The 20,146-nt window shown below is 36.5% G+C and overlaps 1 protein-coding gene across 1 annotated transcript in view; it reads left to right on the top strand.

The window, feature by feature from the left end:
• Positions 1-20,146, top strand: part of LOC150092398 (laminin subunit gamma-1-like) — a 245,090-nt gene that overhangs the window by 117,366 nt on the left and 107,578 nt on the right. The window contains exons 12-13 of the mRNA XM_090415061.1: positions 1,514-1,822; positions 7,073-7,210. Of these exons, the coding sequence (XP_090271187.1) occupies positions 1,514-1,822; positions 7,073-7,210 (447 nt within the window). The remainder of the gene's footprint in view (positions 1-1,513; positions 1,823-7,072; positions 7,211-20,146) is intronic.

The following is a 20,146-nucleotide window of genomic DNA, read 5'->3' on the forward strand; positions in this document are numbered from 1 at the left end:
TCCCTAGAGCAGGGTTTCTGGACTATGTAAAAAATTAATTAAAAATACAAAAAAAAAAATGTTAAAAAATATAAAAATATATCCTTAACCCACCCACAATACAAAATGTACTATAGGTTTGCAAATAACCTTTCATGGGTGAGCGCAACATAAAAAAAATATAATGTGGTGCAAAAAAAAAAAAAAAAGTAATGAATAACTACAGCAATGTATGTTATGAAGTAAGAGGATTTATTAACAAAAATATATATGTTTACACATAATGATATGTACATCCACAACTATCAGTGGAATCTTGGTTGAATAAAGCATTAATGACAGTAGATTATCTTTGTCTTTCAAGACAGGTTTCATAGTGCATGCAAAGGTTCTCTGTTGGACATATTATGTAATTTTATCCCTTAGTTCATCAAGGTTTGAAGGCAGATCATGGTGGAATACCTATTCCTTCAGCATACCCCAAATGAAGGCATCAAGTGATGTGAGATCAGGAGAACGTGAAAGGTATGGGAATTCTGTAAACCTCGAAATGAGCCTTCTGGGGAAGTGTTCTGATAAATAGGCTCTAGAACCATGTGATGTATGACAGGTTGCACTGTCCTGTTTGAATATCTGTGCACAAAATGTAATATTTTTTGCAGAGTACATCCTATGCAAATCCTGGGTGAATGAAACCAGCACATTCTTGATGTAGTGTTTGCTATTCAGGGTTTCTCTTGGACAAATTCAGGTCTCAAGAAACCTAGAAATCTGTAGGTTCATCTGTTTACATGACTGCTTAGATGGAAATGTACTTCATCCGAGAACCAGATATTGTGAAGGAAGGACTGATCTTCATCGACACTGAACAGCATTATGCGTGCATGGTACTTGACTTACGGAAACGACAAACAAACTGCTCACAAGCATATCATAGGCTTGGATTATTTGCTCTACCAACTCCGTATGAGCGAAAATAATTCTCAACAATAAAAGTATTTTCTCCCAATATCAACACTATTGCTACAACTATTAAATTAAATTATTAAATGTAATGCCATAGACTACACATGCTCTTTTATTAATGTGCATTCAGTCAAATGGCATATCTCATAGCGAGTGTACTGAAGGGAGTGTTGAAGTTCAGCACTGTGTTTTTGCATCATACTATAATTAAAATAAAATTATTAACCTGTGTGAGAGAACACTGTACTGCTTATTAGAGACAGGAAATTGAAATGGCTTGAAAAAAGGTCCATATTGGGTCAACAGAGTTTTTGTATTATCAAATCTCCAATCCACCTACAGTAGTAATGGGTTATAGGTTTATAAATTCTTTCATGAGTGGAATTGTTATAAAACTTCTGGATAGTTTGATTATCCAGGATATGCTGCAAAAAGATATTTGAGCTGTTTTAATCTATTGTATTATACTATTTAGATATTCAGCTATATATATGTGTGTATGTTATATACATTAGCAAACTAAGTTTTTTTGATGCTCAATTCTGAATACATTTTTCTGTTAGTATAGGTTGTACATGCTACATACCTGGAACCCTCATCCAAAGAGGTCGTCATCAAGTTATTGCTTGTGAACTTGTCCAAGGCCAATGTCAGTGCAAACCAAATGTTGTTGGTCGAAGGTGTGAACAGTGCAGAGATGGCTTCTGGAATATTGACAGTGGACGTGGATGTGAAGCATGCAGTTGTAATCGTATTGGGGCAGTGAACCAAACTTGTGATATAACAGGCCAGTGCTATTGTCGTCCAGGCATTACTGGTCAACACTGTGACAAATGTATGCAATATCATTATGGATTTTCTGATGATGGATGTACAGGTAAGTAGCAAGCAAGCAGAGGAATAAGAAAAGGACTGTAATAGTTAACATTACCACTGCTAGAAGATAAATTAATTTGGTATTTGTAAGAAAAATCAAGATTTAAAATGTATGAAGTGAATTGTTTATCAGAATGAAATTTCTTATAAAGGCTTTTCTTACATGATGACATGTAAGAAAGGCCTTGCAGTATGTATCCTTTTCAACCTGAAGTGCATAATCTTACATTTTGCAATGTTAAATTGCTAATCATTATCCTTTGCCCACAATGTCAATTTATTTAAATCATTCTGTAGAATATCTGCATCACCTTTATCAGTTATTGCCCACCCCAGTTTTACATCATCAGCAAACAAGTGAATATCCACCCTTAAATTTCTATATCATTGATATACAAATTAAAGAGTAGAGGCCCAAGTATAGAACCCAGTGGTACTCTGGTAGTCATTCTCATTCTCCTAGATTCCACTCCACCATATATTACTCTCTGGTGTCTGTCTGTCAGCCCCCCCCCCCCCCATTCATGCTACTAGCTTTATATCCATTCCCATTTGTCCAACTTGTGTAATAGTTTTCAATGTGGTATTCTGTCAGATGCCTTTGCAAAGTCCCCCATGGTGTATCCATTTCCTTTAGCCAATTCTGTTGTCACATTTATTATAAAATGTGAATAAATTACTAATACAGGACCTATCCTTTACAAAGCTGTAGTGCCCACTATAGAGTACAATTAGAGTATCATATTTCTGTCCACCCACTGTTGGATTTTACCTTAATCAATTTTTCTAATACTTTAACAACCAGTCCTGATAAAATAGTTAGACTGTAGTTTGCTGCTTCTGTCTTGGAGCCACCTTTATGTAATGGAACTATCTAACCTTCTTTTCACTCCCTTGGAACCTTTCCAGATCCGAGATTTAGATTGAACAACTTAATCAGAGGCCTTGCCAGTTTTCTTTCACATAGACACAGGAGATGGGTTAACATGCCATCCAGTCCCACTGTATTCATATTGATATTTTTCAGTTCATCTATTCAATTCTCACATCAGCAACTCCAAAATTTGATGTCATGAGTGCAGTATGATTGCATGACGGAGTGTAAGAGATGTGTTTGTGGAGAGAGAGAGAGAGAGAGAGAGAGAGAGAAAGAAAGAATAAACAAGAGAAAGTATGGATTTTTCAGAATTGTGATATATTATTAGACGAGGCACAGAATGCAAAACTGACTGAAGAGATAGAAGATGGTGTACATGAAAGAAGCAGAAATGAAAGCTAGTTAAACTGAGGGAGTGAAAGAATGCAAGGATGTAGAAGGAAAAGTTAGTGATAAGGGAGCAAAAAAAGTATGAATGAGGAAACGAAAGTAGGATGCATCCGAATGAGAAGTGAGACTGTGGGAGTGATAGAGAGTGATATTGTCGGAATGCAAGATTTAATGAAACAGTTATTAAAAATGAAATGAGGAATATGCAGAGTGATGTTAGGCATCTAGTGGAAACTAATGAATGTGTGCAAGAGAACAGAATGAAAGAAAAAAGAGTAAAAGCGGTGATGAGTGACTACAAGATAGCAGTATATGGAGACTCCATAATTAAAGGACTAGTTACTGAGAGAGTTCATAAGGTCTGATATCTAGGTTGGAGAATGAGTAGGATAATTAAGGCATTGAACATGAAGAAGAAATGAGCAAGAGTTAGTCGTGATGGTGGGGACAAATAATCTAAGTGGACATAAGGAGGATGTGAGGATGAATATTAGGAGGCTATTGAGAGGAGTGAAAGATAACAGTGTCGTAGGAAAGGTTGTCAGTGTGTTGCCGAGATATGATGATGAGTTGCAACCGAGCACCAAAATCATGAATGGTATGCTAGTAGAACTATGTGAGGAGAAGTGAATACAGTTTTTGGATGTATGGCGTGTGTTTGAGAGAAGAATGAAATTATACATTATTAATATCAATGACATTATTAATATTATTATTATCATCTTATCAATTTAAAATCTCTCTTTCTCTTTACAAATATTTTATTACCTGATACTTTAGAATTACTGAAGACAGATTTTCTTTCAGACATTCTCACTAACTGACTTTGGTATCAGTGTCAGATACTTCAAATTTCTGACAAAAAATTAAGTGATAACTTAAATTAACACCTCCAGGGAGTCCAAAGACTCATCGAGGGAGGGCTCCAACTCTACAACTCTCCGTCTGCACCAATCCATCCACCGTAACTACCTTTCTCATCTACACCAACACTATCTATCATCCACCACCACTAGTATTTTCACAGACAATCACAAACATCTATGCCCACAGCGGGATTCGAACCCACAGCCTTTTAACTAGAGAGTGGATACGCTAACCACTTGGCCAACCAGGCCGGGTGATTAGCATGGGCCGTGAACAAAAATTAAATAGCATGGCCCTAAAACAAAATCCTGTGGTATCCCACTTGTCATCTTTCTTTTCAGGACACTGCATCCCCCCATGCCAAACTCATATCAATCAACCATTCCTGTAATTAAGCTACCAACTGCACCCACTCCAGAGATATTAATAGGTTAATAGTTGAATATATCAGTCTTTGCAACACCCTTGTTCAATAGAATTACTATACATTCTTTCTACTCCTGTAGAATCTTCCCTATTCTGTGGAATATTCTGTTTATTTTGCACACTGAAGCGTCTTTATTTGTCTATATGAATGATTAACATATCATTCCTTCTAAAAAGGAAGAATAACTTAATGATTTAATAACGTGGATCAATGCTTTTCTCAACACATAATTTCTGTGGAATATTCTGTTTATTTTGCACACTGAAGCCTCTTTATTTGTCTATATGAATGATTAACGTATCATTCCTTCTAAAAAGGAAGAATAACTTAGTGATTTAATAACGCGGATCAATGCTTTTCTCAACACATAATTGTTATCCACAGACCTCCATGGAATCAAAAACTCATCATTGTGGGTCTCTCACATAGCTCATTATATTGCATTCCACTCATTCACCACTCTCCATTCAAAAAACCTACTTCTCACTCCTTTACTCACACTCTCCTTGTGCAGCTTCCAGGAATGACCTCTTGTTCTCCTGCATTCCTCACCATTCTGTGAAAAACCTCTAAATCATTAATATGATAAGAACTTTTTATCAACTTATACATTTTTATCATATCATATCTACTCCTCCTCTTATATACTAGACTGTAAATTGCATCCTTTCAACCTTTCTTCATACTCAACATTCCAGAGACCAGCCAACTTAGTCAATCACCTCTGGGCCCCTAGTCCTCTTGATCTCTTTGAAAACCAGGTGATCAAATATGTGGCCTAATCAAGGCTTTATTCAATGGAACCAGAATTTTCTTACTTCTACAAGTCGGTGAATTCTGCATCATTGCCAGAATTCGTTGTGTTGTCCTCACAGTCCTCACTAAAAACTGAAGAAAAACTCACTACAACTTGATTGTTAGATTATTATCAATTTCTTAGGAGTGTAAAGCTATATGTTATTGTACCTAAGTTATTAATGATACTTTTGCACCAGATGGCACAGCTATGTGATGCAATTCATCACTTTTATCTTAGATTTGCAATTGCATTAATGTACACGTACCAGCTACCGAATTAGAAACATTTATGCAAATGATTGTAAACATCACTTATTCAGCATATATGCATAATACTTGATCACGTGTGTGTGTGTTCTAGACCAGGGGTCGGCAGCCTGCAGGCCGCATGCGGACCAAACGTCATTTTTGGCGGCCCATAAAAGGCGGTTAACCATACTTACATGGCATGTGGCCTGTATGTTGAATTATTTAAATAATACATTTTATAATATGAATAATAAATTAAAAATAATTTTATACCTATACTTCGTGTTATCATCTGTGCAACTTTGGTAATACAAACAAAAGGAAACTTTTGTTGATATTATTGAAGATTTACAAACAGAAGTTTCAACAAGATTTGTGGATTTTCATAAAAATAACATCAAAATGCGATTATTTTTGAACACTTTTAATGTCAACATTAATGATGTACGAACCCAACTACAGATGGAAGTTTTGGAATTACAGCCCAATGAAACATTAAAGAACATATTTTTGTTAGAAAATATCAAAAAATTTTATCGATGCTTACCAAAAAAATTTGAAGGATTAATCAGTTTCGCAAAGATGAGAGTCGTATCTGGAAGCACATACATTTGCAAATAAGCATTTTCTGCCATGAGTTTTAGAAAAAATAAATTTTCTTCTCGACCTGACTGATGAACTTTGCATGCTTTGATTCAAATTTGCATCTGTAAAGTGGATATAGATAATTTGGTTAAGGGAAAACAATCACAAACGTCACATTAAGCAAGGAGATGCACATATCGTGATGCATAAACTATGTTACTTTGTTTTTATGTGATAATTTTTCATTGAGTTTCATTTTCATGCTTGTTTCATATCTTGTACTTTAAATATTTCTGTGTTTTTTAAAATTGATATAATAAAAATTGATAACTTAAGTATTTTTTCACTCACTATTATCTCTTAATTAAACGCTTGTGGCACGATTATTAAAATTAAAAGTTGAATGTGGCCCGTGAGTCTGAAAAGGTTGCCGATTCCTGTTCTAGACAACAATTTAAGAATGCTACTGTCATTATCATCAGTAGTGTTGATCACAATGTGAAAAATAAAGGATCTTTCATAGTTCGATATAGGGCTTATTTTGGGTGCCCATCCGACTGGAGCCAAGATTTTGAAAACAGCAGAGCTGACTGGTTTCTCAAAAGGTAAGATATCCTGGTTATTTAGTCAGTGGAAAAATAACCCATATTGCTTGTCTAGGAGACTGTGGTCCTAAAACAATATCACATCTGATATGAGATGAGATCATCGCCATCTAAGAAGACTTGTACAGAGACAAACAGAACTACTGTGTGAAGCAAAATGTTCAGGAAATTGGAGAGGATTGGCATTGGCACTTGCATGCTTAAATGGAGACATGGTATACAATAAAAGTTTCTAATTCAGTGGCTGGTAAGCGTAATAGCTGGAATTAGTTTATTGTTGCCTATAATAACTCTGATCAGCTCCAATACAGATGTTAAAACCTTATATGAAAATTAATTTTAAATTATTTATATGTTGACTCTGCTGTCAATTTCCATAAACCAAACCTATATAATATAAAACCTGTTTTTTATGGTCATAGTTGGACTGAATTGTTTGTTTTAATTTTATAGCATGTAACTGTGATCCAACAGGAGCTTTAACACTTCAGTGTGATACAGTTGGTCAATGTCAATGCCGACCTAATAGGGAAGGAAAGCAGTGCAATATCTGCAGAGAGAATAAATATAGCAGAGGCACTGTGTGTATAGGTAAGTTGTTTATAATGTACAATACTCTTTAAATAATTACATATGCAGCCTTGTTGGCCAGGTGGTTAGCATTCTACTTTCCAACCAGCAAGCTGTGGCTTTGAATTCCACTGCAGACATGAATATCTCTAGTCAATGAATGAATTCATTGCCCACTGTACGACCACCATCCTACTTATTTAGCAGTCTAAGTGACTTGCAAAAACATTCCAGAGCTTTGGTCTCTAGTGCATAGTTTCCAGATTATCTAACTCTTAACCCATCCCCATTACCATGTTAGTATAAATAATGTAAATATTATGTAATAAATAATGTGAATATAATCCAAAATGTTTTCAAATAGAAAATGCAGTCTTAAATTTTCACAAAAATCAGAGCAAAAATTTCTCATCTTATTCTCAAGTTTTTCTGTTATGTGAATCCTATCTACAAATGGTTTACAAATTTATCCACAAGTAATGTGGATTGGGAAATTTTGAGACTGCATTTTCTATTTGAAAACATTTTGGATTATATTTACATTTATGTATTTGTGTCAGAAACCATTATCAGCTGGCTGAAAATATAACAGCTGCTCTGTAGTTTCTATATTCCTCCTTGGCATGACAATACAAATAATGGTATGGATATTTCTGCTGTTAAGTGGATGCTGTTATATCAGATAAATAAGATAATTTTGAGCAGTTTGTCCCAAATCCATTCTCCCACTTATATTCAGTGTTATTTCATTTCTGTCTGAGAGTAGGATCACATTGTATGCTTTTTTGTAGTTTATCTTCTATGCTAGTAGATATTTGAAAGAATAATGAATTTGCACCACTTTGCTTATGTAACACACACACACACACACACACACACACACACACACACACACACACACACACACACACACACACACACACACACACACACACACCAAATGTTAAAGACTACTTTTGCTGCAGATCCTATTTTGAATTAGCTCAATAATTCATACATTTTTACTTGATTTGATTGTCGATGGGTGTTTTGCACTTGAGAACAGAAGCCAGTAATCTGTGTAGTTTAACTGAGACTCTATTATGAAATCTACAAATCAGTGCCATAGTTAGGTCAAGTGGAATATAGTGAAATCAGGGATGGAACTGTTTTCACAAAAAAATACAGTATAAAGCAAAAAAAGTTGTTTTCTTTTTATTTCTGGTATTGCTTTTTTATTTATTGATTTATTGGCAAGGATAAACTCATGAAGCTATATAAGCTTGCCCAGAACAGGCTTTTACAAACATTAGTACATTATGCAGAATTCGTATCCATAGTCTTTGTGGTAAATGAGTCGGTTTGGTTTATATAGTTTATATAAACTATAAATTTATATTTAAAAAATATATAAACTATATATTTTTGGCACAAAAACTACAAAGGTCATACTGTGCCATACTAAGCTTACACCTATATATAAGCAGTTAAAGAAAATTGTAAACAATATGCCTGAACAAAAATTCGATTCCACAAAGCAGCATCTACATATAAACAGAATTGCTGCAAAGGGCACAGCAACACACATAGTTAAAGGTCACAGTAGTACAAAAATTGTCAACAATACAAGTTAATAAACAAAATGCATGTAGAAGACACCAAGCCAAGGGATGCAGTATCTGCATATGGATAAAATTATAACAAATGTTTTTACAGCAGTACACATATAGGCAAACAGGAATTATTATACCATATGCATGCATAAAAATTAAATTTAGCAATGTGGTATCTACATATAAACAAAATTACAAGAAGGTTATACAAATATACAAAGTGTCCTACAGCAATACATAATTAGTCAAAAAATAAACTAGTAAATAATATATATGTACAAAAGTTAAGTTAAACAATGCAGTATCTACAATAAACAAAATTACTGCTGCATTTACGGCAGTACATAAATAGATAACAATACAAGTTAATAAACGAAATGCATGAACAAAAGTCAAGGAATGCAGTATCTACATATAGATAAAATTACAACAGATATTATTACAATAATACATAAAGAGTCAAAGAGGAATTATATACAATATGTATGTATAAAAATTAAGTTTGGTAATGTGATATTTACATATTAACAAAATTACAACAAGGTTACACAAATTTACAAGATCGAAGGCTACAGAAATACATGATTGGCCAAAAATTAAACTAATGAATAATGTATACATTAGTACTCAACCTCCACACAAAAACATCACAAAACATTACATGTTTTGTAATATATACATACAAAAGTTAAGTGAAGCAATACAGTATTTAGATATATAAACAAAATTATAATCAAATGTGTTTGTATAAATTAATTCTTTGTAAAAACTTAAAAACATCATGCAATCTGTCTGAGTGTATGTGGTCTGGCCAGATAGGCAAAACTTTCATTCCTCTCATGTGCAAAGTGCTGGCATTCCACCAGAATATGAAAAATAGTGAGATGTGTATTGCATTTTTCACACATAGGAAGGTCATCAGCCCTCAGTAAATAAGAATGTGTAAGATGACTGACCTATGCAGAGCCTAGCAAGAATAACTTCCTCTCTTCTATAATAAATTTAGTTTAATCCTTTATCCAAGTGTAAAAGGAATAGCCAATTCAGCAGAACACTCTTTTAGCATCAGTTCTGATATCCCATCAACTTCTTATTGCTGAATTCTTATTAAGTCTGTGCCACAGTTCTAATACCGCTTCCTCGTACACCTGAGTTTTTTCATACTGTGAAGAGGTAGCAGGGAGCAGAATGTTGCACACACACCAGGTTGACAGCTTTTAGCAAAATGAGCACTCATTAGTTGAACAATCTCTTCTGCATCTGTCACCCACATACCATCTGCATTCAATAGAGTTATTCCTTCTGTTATTTGCAGTATAATGACAGAATTCTTTTGAGTTGTCTTCAGCTTGTAGAGCCAGTTTCTTTTTATACACAGACTTTGCTTTCTGTACAACAGTTGTGACCCTTCTGGCCTGCTCCAATAACTGACATCAACCTTAAGCAATATGGTATTCTTTCCAAATCTTTTTCTTACAAATCTCTTGTTTATTAAGATTACACATCCATTTCACTCCTACTTTGTTTATTCTTCGAACTGTAGGGACACATTCCGTTATTGCATCAATTAAGTATTTTGTAAATGCTTACCATGGCGCAGAACCCAAAATACTTCTCAGTTAGTCATAATTTAATGCTTTTTAGTTCAGCATGTAACTTTTTCTGACTCGAACATTCATAAACTCATCCACTTTACAAGTGCATATCACGAACACTGTAACCAACTGGAGACAAAAGAGTTATATCTTTAACTGAAACCCCAATGTGACACAATAATCAGATACTCTCTCGATAAATTCAGTTTCATTCTTCCTGTGAGATTTCACTGCTACTCAATGAATGTTCTGATAATTAAAGACCCCTGTTATGATTTCTCATTCCACATCCATCATGTTTATTTAGTAATGCATTTCTTTGTCACAAGAAACTGATCCACTAGGTCTGTAACAACACTCCATTATGTATTTGATATTGTTAGATTCCACCTCACACTAGATATACATGACTCAGAAGTTTATTGGAAGAGTCACTACTCATTTATCCCCCCCCTTCATGTGGGGCACCTATTCGTGGTGGAGGGGACCTCCCAGTGATGGTACTAGCCCTTTTCATTCTTCCTATTTTTCTTTGCTTTTCTTCCCATATTCTTTGCTCCACTTCTCCTGAGTCTTTTTCACTATTCTTTTTCCAGACCACCATCACTGGGATCGAACGCCCTGCCACTGTCTTTGACATGCGGTGCAACCCGTGGACATCCAGAAAGGGGGATCCTGGTAGTCTTACACTACTTTGGCCTCTGCTTCGGCAAGACAGATGGTCCTGGATGGCCCAGCCAGGATCAATCGGCTAGTGGGCTTGCCTGCAAGGGTCAACGGTGTTGCAATAAGTCTCTCATCCCATGGTCCGGGGGTCGGGATCCTAGGCTTGCTGTAGTGCTGGTAGAGCGTCCAGGGTAGCCCTTGCTTTCCACTCCTGAGCGCAGTCATTGCTTGCCAGGCAGTGGGCATCCATGTGTCTCCATGGTGGATGGAGAGTTTTGGCACTGAACCAAAAACTCCTTGGGCATGAATCCTTCATCCTCAAATGTTTCAGGGGCCCTAACAAAGTCCCAACCAAGTATAACACTGATACCGTAGATACAGCATATGGAAACAGAAGTAAGTAACAAAAGGTACACAATACTAGTATAAATGTACCAACATTTTTAATCATCCATGCTACAGGTGAAAAACCAATAGGGAAAATGTCATCCTTCTTTATTCAAAAGGGTTTAGAAGGACTAGCAGGACCTCCCAAAACTGTTAAGAAATTACGCTCTAGAGATGTCCTTGTGGAAACATCATGTCAGCAATATTCCGAGAAACTAATAAGAGCAACAATAATGGGTGGAATCGAAATTACAGTAACACCTCATAAAACACTCAATTCATGTAGAGGAGTGATATCAGAATGGGATCTCCTTGATGTTCAGAACTTAAAGGTCAAGGAGTGATAGGTGTAAGGAGCATTCTGATACGTAGGGATGGTTGCCTGGTTCCAACCAAGAACATCATACTTACTTTTGATACACCTAAACCTTCAACATCTGTAAAAGCAGGGTATCTCAGTTGTCTTGTTAGAATGTACATCCCTAACCCACTGAGATGCTTTAAATATTAGAGATATGGACATGCCCAAAATATCTGTCGTGGTTCTAATACCACATCGGTTCTATTGCCCAGTGTGGTAGTAAAGAACATGTTAACAAATCTTGCTGTGCAAAAAAAGCTAAATGTGTCAACTGTCAGGGAGATCATCCAGCTTACTCTCGTGCATGTCAGAAATGGAAAGACGAAAAAGAAATACAAAGAATGAAAACAGAGAAAAACATAACACATCAGGATGCAAAAAGAAAGCTAGCCACTATCACACCTGCTCTGAGATCCTCTTATGCTGAGAAGATAACAATTAAGAAAGTATCAACAGCAACTCAAACTTATATGTCTGTTCCACCATTCAATAATTTCACCATACCTGCACCTAATGATCACGAGTGCTTCTCTGTTGAGCACATCAATCACATGACCTATGGCCTTACTCCAGACAGCTCCAAAAATTATCGCACTCGACGAAAACCCACTTGTCAAAATATTATGGCAAAGATATCACTTAAAGATAAACCACCAGACACTCCAACAGAAAAAACAGATACATCGGTACCCACTGAAAGTAAACTAAACCTACCAACTGACCCTAACACATCAGACATATTGAATACCATACCAGAGGAAGAGAAGGACACTGGCTGTCCATACTTCCCCAAAACAATTGATAAATATAAATATGACAAAGGTAAGCCGTTAATCTCCTGAAAACCAGACAACTCTATAAAATCAAAACAATAGGAAAATGTTTAAAATGGAACTGTCGTGGATTTCGCCAAAATGTCGATGATATTAGGATTTTGTTGCAGAAACACAAACCTTTCTGTTTCTGTCTACAAGAAACGTACTTAAGACCCAATGAGGATCCTACCTTTAGGAATTTCACTGTTGTGCACAAGGACAGAAGTATACAAGAAATGTACTTAAGACCCAATGAGGATCCTACCTTTAGGAATTTCACTGTTGTACACAAGGACAGAACTGGAGGTGGTCCTGCTTATGGAGGAGAAACTATCCTAGTGAGCAGTCATACTCCTTTCCATCATGTCCAACTTAATACTGCTCTGGAAGCAGTAGAAGCAGTAGCAATTTGCTTCTCCATGGGATTTCTTATTATAGTACGTTCAATTTATTTACCACCAAGTGCTGAGTTAAATGAAATTGATCTTGATAGCGTTATCTTGCAACTGCAACCATTAAAGTCACCCATACTTTTGATGGGTGACTTTAATGGTCACAATACTCTGTGAGGTAGTGCCAACACTAATAGACAAGGTCGAATCATTGAAAAAAATCCTTGATAATAATAACCTCTCCCATTTAAATAATAAATTCAATACTTTGTTCCATATGACTACCCGTTCATATTCTGCAATTGATCTTACAATCTGCTCCCGTTCCATTCTTCCACTGCTCACGTGGGACATTGAAGAAAACATATATGGAAGTGATCACTTTCCTGTTCTTTTCACAATGTCTTCACAGGAACCTATATGGAAAATGGACCAGGCTGACTGGAACACTTTTTTTCTTGCAAAATTTAATGCTGATACCATCAGTCAAACATCTATCAGTGAAGCAGTAAAGTATATAACAGAGTGCATTGTGCAGGCAGCAACAGCCTCCATCCCGAAAACATCATCTCTGTTTCCACTCTATCCAAAACCTTGGTGGAACCCAGAATGTCAGACAGCCAAAACAGACCAACACAGAGCATGGGATATATTTCGTAGATATCCCACCATATCAAACCTCATAGCATTCAAACATGCTCTATCCAAAGCACGCTATGTGAGATGTCAGAGTCAAAAACAATCATGGATCCAATTTACTACATCAGTTAATCAAATGACCAGTCCAAAAATTGTATGGGATAAAGTCCGGAAAATGAAAGGCAGATATAAAACACATTGTCTACCTTAGACTATAATGGAAGTGTTATTGCTGATCCCAAAACCATAGCAGACACTTTGGGAGAAAATTTTGCAAGAATCTCAGCAACAGATTCATATCCTCCTGAATTTTTAACTCTGAAAGAGCAGCAAGAGAAACAAAGGCTAAATTTTTCTTCCACTGTTCTTGAACCATATAATCAGCCATTTCTTAAGGAGGAACTACAAAGACTCTCCTACTGTCTCACCCCAGTGAAGTAGGACCTGATGACATCCATTACGAAATGATAAAACATCTACCATCATCTTCTATGGATCTCCTCTTATTATACAATAGAATACTTGCAGAGGAAGAGTTTCCAAATTCTTGGCATAACTCAATTATTATTGCTATCCCAAAACCAGGAAAAGATCCAACACAAGCAAATAATTATCGACCCACTGCTCTGACCAGCTGTCTTTGTAAAATACTAGAGAAAATGATTAATGCCAGACTTCCCTAGTATTTAGAAAGCAACAGTTTTCTCTCGAATACACAATGTGGGTTCCGTAGACATCGTTCAACTTTAGAACATTTAGTTCATTTAGAAACTTGTATAAAAGATGCATTTCTGAAGCAAGAACACCTTGTTTCAGGTTTTTTTTTTTTTTTTGACATGGAAAAAGCTTATGACACAGCCTGGAGATACAGCATATTAAAAGACCCCTATAACCTAGGTCTCAAAGGACACCTTCGTATATTTATTAAAAACTTTCTGTCCAGGTGAACTTTCCAAGTCAGAATGCGAAGTATGCTATCTCAACCATATCATCAAGAACAGGGTGTTCCCCAAGGCTCCGTCTTAAATTCTGTCTTAAGTGTGACACTTTTTGCTATTAAAATTAACTCAATCACCAAACAGCTTCTTCCCACAGTAGACAACGCTCTATATGTTGATGACTTCATTATTTACTGTCACTCTTGTAACATGAAGGTAATTGAGAGACAACTTCAGCAAGCAATCAATCATGTTTCTCTGTGGGCTCTTAATAATAGGTTTAGATTTTCAACAGAAAAGATATCTGTGTACACTTCTGTCATAAACGCACTCCTCACCCAGACCCTGAATTAAGAATGGGATGCACTGTTATTCCAGTAGCTACAGAAACCAAGTTCTTGGGACTCATTTTTGACAGAAAACTTACATTTCTAGCACATATTCATCAACTAAGAGAAAAATGTAAGAGAGCTTTGAACCTCCTTTGCACTCTGTCTTCTACTAAGTGGGGTGCTGATCGAACTTCATTGCTCCATCTTTACTGTTCACTTATATGTTCAAAGCTGGATTATGGGTCTCAAGTCTATGGTTGGATTCCATCCATCATCAGGGTATACGGATAGATCTTAGTGCCTTTTGCACATCACCCACTCAAAGTCTTCATCATGTAGAAGCAAATGAACCAGCTCTATCACTTTTATGGAAACAATTGTCTTAATTATGCCCTAAAGATAAAGTCTCTCCCAAATCATCCTACATGTACTAGTCTCTTTTCTCTACATTGGGAAGCTCAATACCACACGCGTCAAATCGTCATATGTCCTTTTGGTGTGCATGTTAAAGAGACTGTGCAAGCTGTTGGTATAAATGTTGATAACATTGCTTACACTGAGCATAAGAGCATCCATCCATGGCAGGTTTGCACGCCATCCTGCAACTTCTCACTCTGTCAGCTACAGGAGTCTCATACTCCATCATCTGTCTACCTCCAATCGTTTAATGCACACAGAGCAGCACACTCTGATTTCTTGCCTATCTATACTGATGGTTCAAGAACTAATACCTCTGTTGGCTGTTCTGCTGTGTTTCCTGACATCACTTTCTCCAACCAGATCCCACCTGATTCCTAGTAATTATACAACAGAGTTGCATGCCATTCAGCTTGCACTTGTGCATATAAAAAAAAACTGCTACCAAAAGTGTATAATTTATACAGATTCATTGAGCTCTTTACAGGCAATCTCTTCTCCTATGCATAACCCACATCCAGTACTTTATGAGGTGTTACACCTGTTTCACAAAATGAAAATCCTTAATTTTGATGTTCAGTTGTGTTGGATTCCCAGCCACATTGGAATTAAGGGAAATGAAGCTGCAGATGGCTGCTAAATCAGCTCATATTTTCTCCACATACTGTTTGACAGTACCATATACAGACTACAGGCAGATTATAAGATCAAAGCTAATTGTTCAATGGCAGTCATCATGGCAGGAACCATTAACAAACAAATTATATGACATTAAACCTGAAATTAAACATTGGCACTCTAGTCAACGTATAAAGAAAAGAGAGGAAGTTGAAAGTTTATTTTCTACTTGGTTAGACTATAATAAATTTAGTTTAACCCTTTATCCAAGTGTAAGCAAACAAAGTTTGCACCTGAAGTATCTTCAGGACTGAGGCAACTGGCAGTAAAGGTGGACCAAGATCTCATCACTCTTTGTCTCAGTATCTCCCATAATGCAAAGCACATCTCCTTGCGAACATGTATAATGCTATGCATTAAAGGAAAGGGCCACTACCCAGACCAGATTCGACCTTTATTGAGGTCTCGTCAGTGGGAGCCAGAGCCAGAAGGTGATACTAAGGCAGAAGCAATGGAGAGGTCATATTTACTTATACGAGTTGCCAAAAGGTGTACCACCTTATTATTAAATTACTCTGGATTTAGAGAAAGATGTTGAAAGTTTATTTTCCACTTGGTTAGACTATAATAAATTTAGGTTAATCCTTTATCCAAGTGTAAGCAAACAAAGTTTGCGCCTGAAGTTTGGCAACTCGTATAAGTAAATATGACCTCTTAGACTATGCAATTTGAGTCTCATAATAGGGAAGATTCCACAAGAGTGGAAAGAATGTATGGTAATCCTATTGCTTAAGGGTTGTGCAAAGACTGGTATATTCAACTTTCAACCTATTAGTATCTCTTAAGGAAGTGGTGAAAATTTTGGAAAAGTTGGTTAGGGCTTGCATACAGAAAGGGATTGACAGAGAATCCATACTTTACAATGAATGGCATATGTTTGGACAACTTGCTCACATTCAGTAATAATGTTACCATTTAGTTAGACAAGGGGATTGGATACACCATGATACTTTGGATTTTGCTAATGCTTTTGACAGAATACAGCATGTAAGAGTGTTGCATAAATTGGAGACTATGGGATTGGATTATAAAATACTGGCATCAGTAAGAGGATGGCTGACATCAAAGTGTGGTATATGAAGGATGTGAGTCTGCAAGATTTAAGGATCATACAAATAACCAATGGTGTACATCAAGGATCAGTCCTTGGTCCATTGTTATTCAACTATACATTAATGCCATTGGGAAGGATTTGACAAGCAACATACAGCTATTTGCTGGTGATGCAAAGATAGGCAGAACAGGAATGTGGCTGACATGCAACACTTGCAGAATGATTTGAATAGGCTGGAATTGTTGGCACGTGAAAATGGCTATCAGTTCAATGTTAGTAAATGTAAAGTCATGCACTGAACTATATCAATCTTAGTGCAATGGGATATCCAATGTCTCATTATATTGGTGGGATTATGCTAGAAGAAACTGATTAGGTTAGTGATCTTAGAGTTTTAGTAGATAGGAAGTTGAAGTTCAATGGCTATATAGCAAATGCAACTCAGAGAATAATTGTAATGCTGAAACGAACCTTGACATGTAATAATAAAGAAGTCATTTTGCCTCTCCATAAGGTCATGATAAGACCTCACTCGGACTACTGTGCACAGGTCTGATCTCCTGGTTTACATGATGATTCCAATATAATGAAGAGAGTGCAAAGGATAGTGGTAAAGATGATAATGCGATTGTTGAATACTGATTATGAGGACAGAGAGTGAGAATTTGTAGATTGCAGACACTAGCAAAAAAGGAGAAAGAGGTGTGATATTATTGAGACATAAATTTCTAAAAGGATCATACAGGATATCAGTAGATGGAAATTTTCATTTTACAGAGGGTTGGGTTGAGAACGAATGTTGTTAACAAGGGTATGAGAACTACCTGTTTCTTCCATAGAGTGGTGCGTGATTGGAATGGACTGCCATTGGATGTTGTGTGTGTGTGTGTGTTTGCAGGTAGTGTCAATGAATTAAAGAACAGGTATGACTGCTCATGTGAGTAGTGTGTGGTGTTCCTTATGCCTTGGAGATCTCTCTTAATAATTTTATCAGGGTAGTGTTTTTGAAAAAAAAAACAATATATATATATATATACACGAGGGTGGACTGAAAAGTTCTCGGCCTCGTCCATAGATGGCAACACTATCGGCAAGATTTTTTTTTTCTAAGTTGGTACATCTCTATAATAAATTTAGTTTAATCCTTTATCCAAGTGTGAGCAAACAAAGTTTGTGCCTGCAAGTATCTTCAGGACTGGGGTAAGGTGGTACAACACCAGGCAACTCATTGCAAAGGTGGAGCAAGATAACATCACTCCTATCTCAGTATCTCCCATAATGCAAAACACATCTCCTTGCGGATATGTCTAATGTTATGCATTAAAGGAAGGGACACTACCCTGACTAGTTTTGACCTTTATTGAGGTCTCTTCAGTGGGAGCCAGGCCCAAGTGGAGATACCAGGCAGAAGCATTAGCAAGGTTTGAGTGCAGTTAGTAGTTGGAAGGGGGACCAATCGTTTGATGCTGTTGGCACACTCTCCCTCGATGAGTATTTGGACTCCCTGGAGGTGTCAAATAATAATAATAATAATATATCTTTCTCTAAATCCAGAGTAATTTATTAAAAAGGTGGCACACCATTTGGCAACTCCTATAGGTAGAGATTACCTTGCTAATGCTTCTGCCTGGTATCTCCACTTGGGCCTGGCTCCCACTGAAGAGACCTCAATAAAGGTCGAAACTAGTCTGGGTAGTGGCCCTTCCCTTAATGCATACCATTAGACATATCTGCAAGGAGATGTGTTTTGCATTATGGGAGATACTGAGATAGGAGTGATTTTAGCTTACTCCACCTTTGCAACGAGTTGCCCGGTGTTGTACCACCTTACCCCAGTCCTGAAGATACTTTCAGGCGAACTTAGTTTGCTCACACTTGGATAAAGGGTTAAACTAAATTTATTATAGTCTAACCAAGTGAAAAATAAACTTTCAACTTGGTACATCTCTCATAAGCATCCATGTGAAATTACAAGTCATTCTATCAAGTCATTTGTTTTATGCAGCTGTCTGAAGCAAAAATGTTGTCTGTATCCCTTGAAATGAATAAAATGAGTACCGTGCAGTTATAAGAAGCATTCTTTGTAAAAGAAGGTTAAACGCCAAAAGAAATTCTTTTGAAGTTCATAAAAGCTTATGGGCACTCTTCTCCTTCGTTTTCGACAATTAAGATATAGGCTGCTGAGTTTAAACGTGGCTGTACCAGCCTTGAAGATGATCCACATGAAGGACGTCCAAAAAGTGTAACAACACCGGAAATCATTGATCAAATATACAATATGGTATTGCATGACTGGTGAGTCAAAGTGCTTGAAATTGCTAAGACTACAGGCATTTCAAAAGAACGTGTAGGATATATTTTGCATGAAGAATTGCATATGAAAAAGTTTTGCGCAAGATGGGTGCCATGCTTGCTCAAAAATGCACTCCCATGAAAATCTCTGAACAGTGCTTGGAATGTTTTAATAAGAATAAAACTGATTTTGTGTATTGATTTATTACTATGGATGAGACATAGATTCACCATTACACACCAGAATTCATACAGCAGTCAAAACAGTGGACAGAAGCTGGTTGTTCTGTGCCAAGTCGAACCGACTTTGTCTTCTAAGGAAGACAAAGTCGGTTCCATCAGCAGGAAAGGTCATGGCATTGCTGTTTTGGGATGCTAAAGGCATTTTGTTTATTAATTATCTTGAAAAGTAAAACAATAACTAGGGAATATTACTCCGATCTTTTAACCAGACTAGATGAAAAAGTTCATGAGAAAAGACCCTGTTTGCAGAAGAAAAAATCGTCTTTCATCATGACAATGCACCTGCCCACAAAAGTGTTTTGACAGTGGGAAAATTGAGGGATCTTCACTAGGAATTGTTGGAACATCAATCCTATTCCCCAGATTTGGCTCCATCTGACTTCTATCTTTTCCCCAAAATAAAACTCTTCCTCACTGGTCAGCGTTTTTCTTTGAATCAAGAGGTGATTGCATCTGTAGAGGGGTATTTTGTAGATCTTACCGAGAATCACTACAGTGACGGGATAATGGCTCTGGAGCATCGCTGGAATAAATGTATTAGTCTTAAGGGAGATTA

This window comes from Typopeltis vanoorti, chromosome 26 (assembly GCF_054136105.1).
Source record: "Typopeltis vanoorti isolate ZY-2024b chromosome 26, IOZ_Tvanoo_1.0, whole genome shotgun sequence".
Taxonomy (NCBI): Eukaryota; Metazoa; Arthropoda; class Arachnida; order Uropygi; family Thelyphonidae; genus Typopeltis; species Typopeltis vanoorti.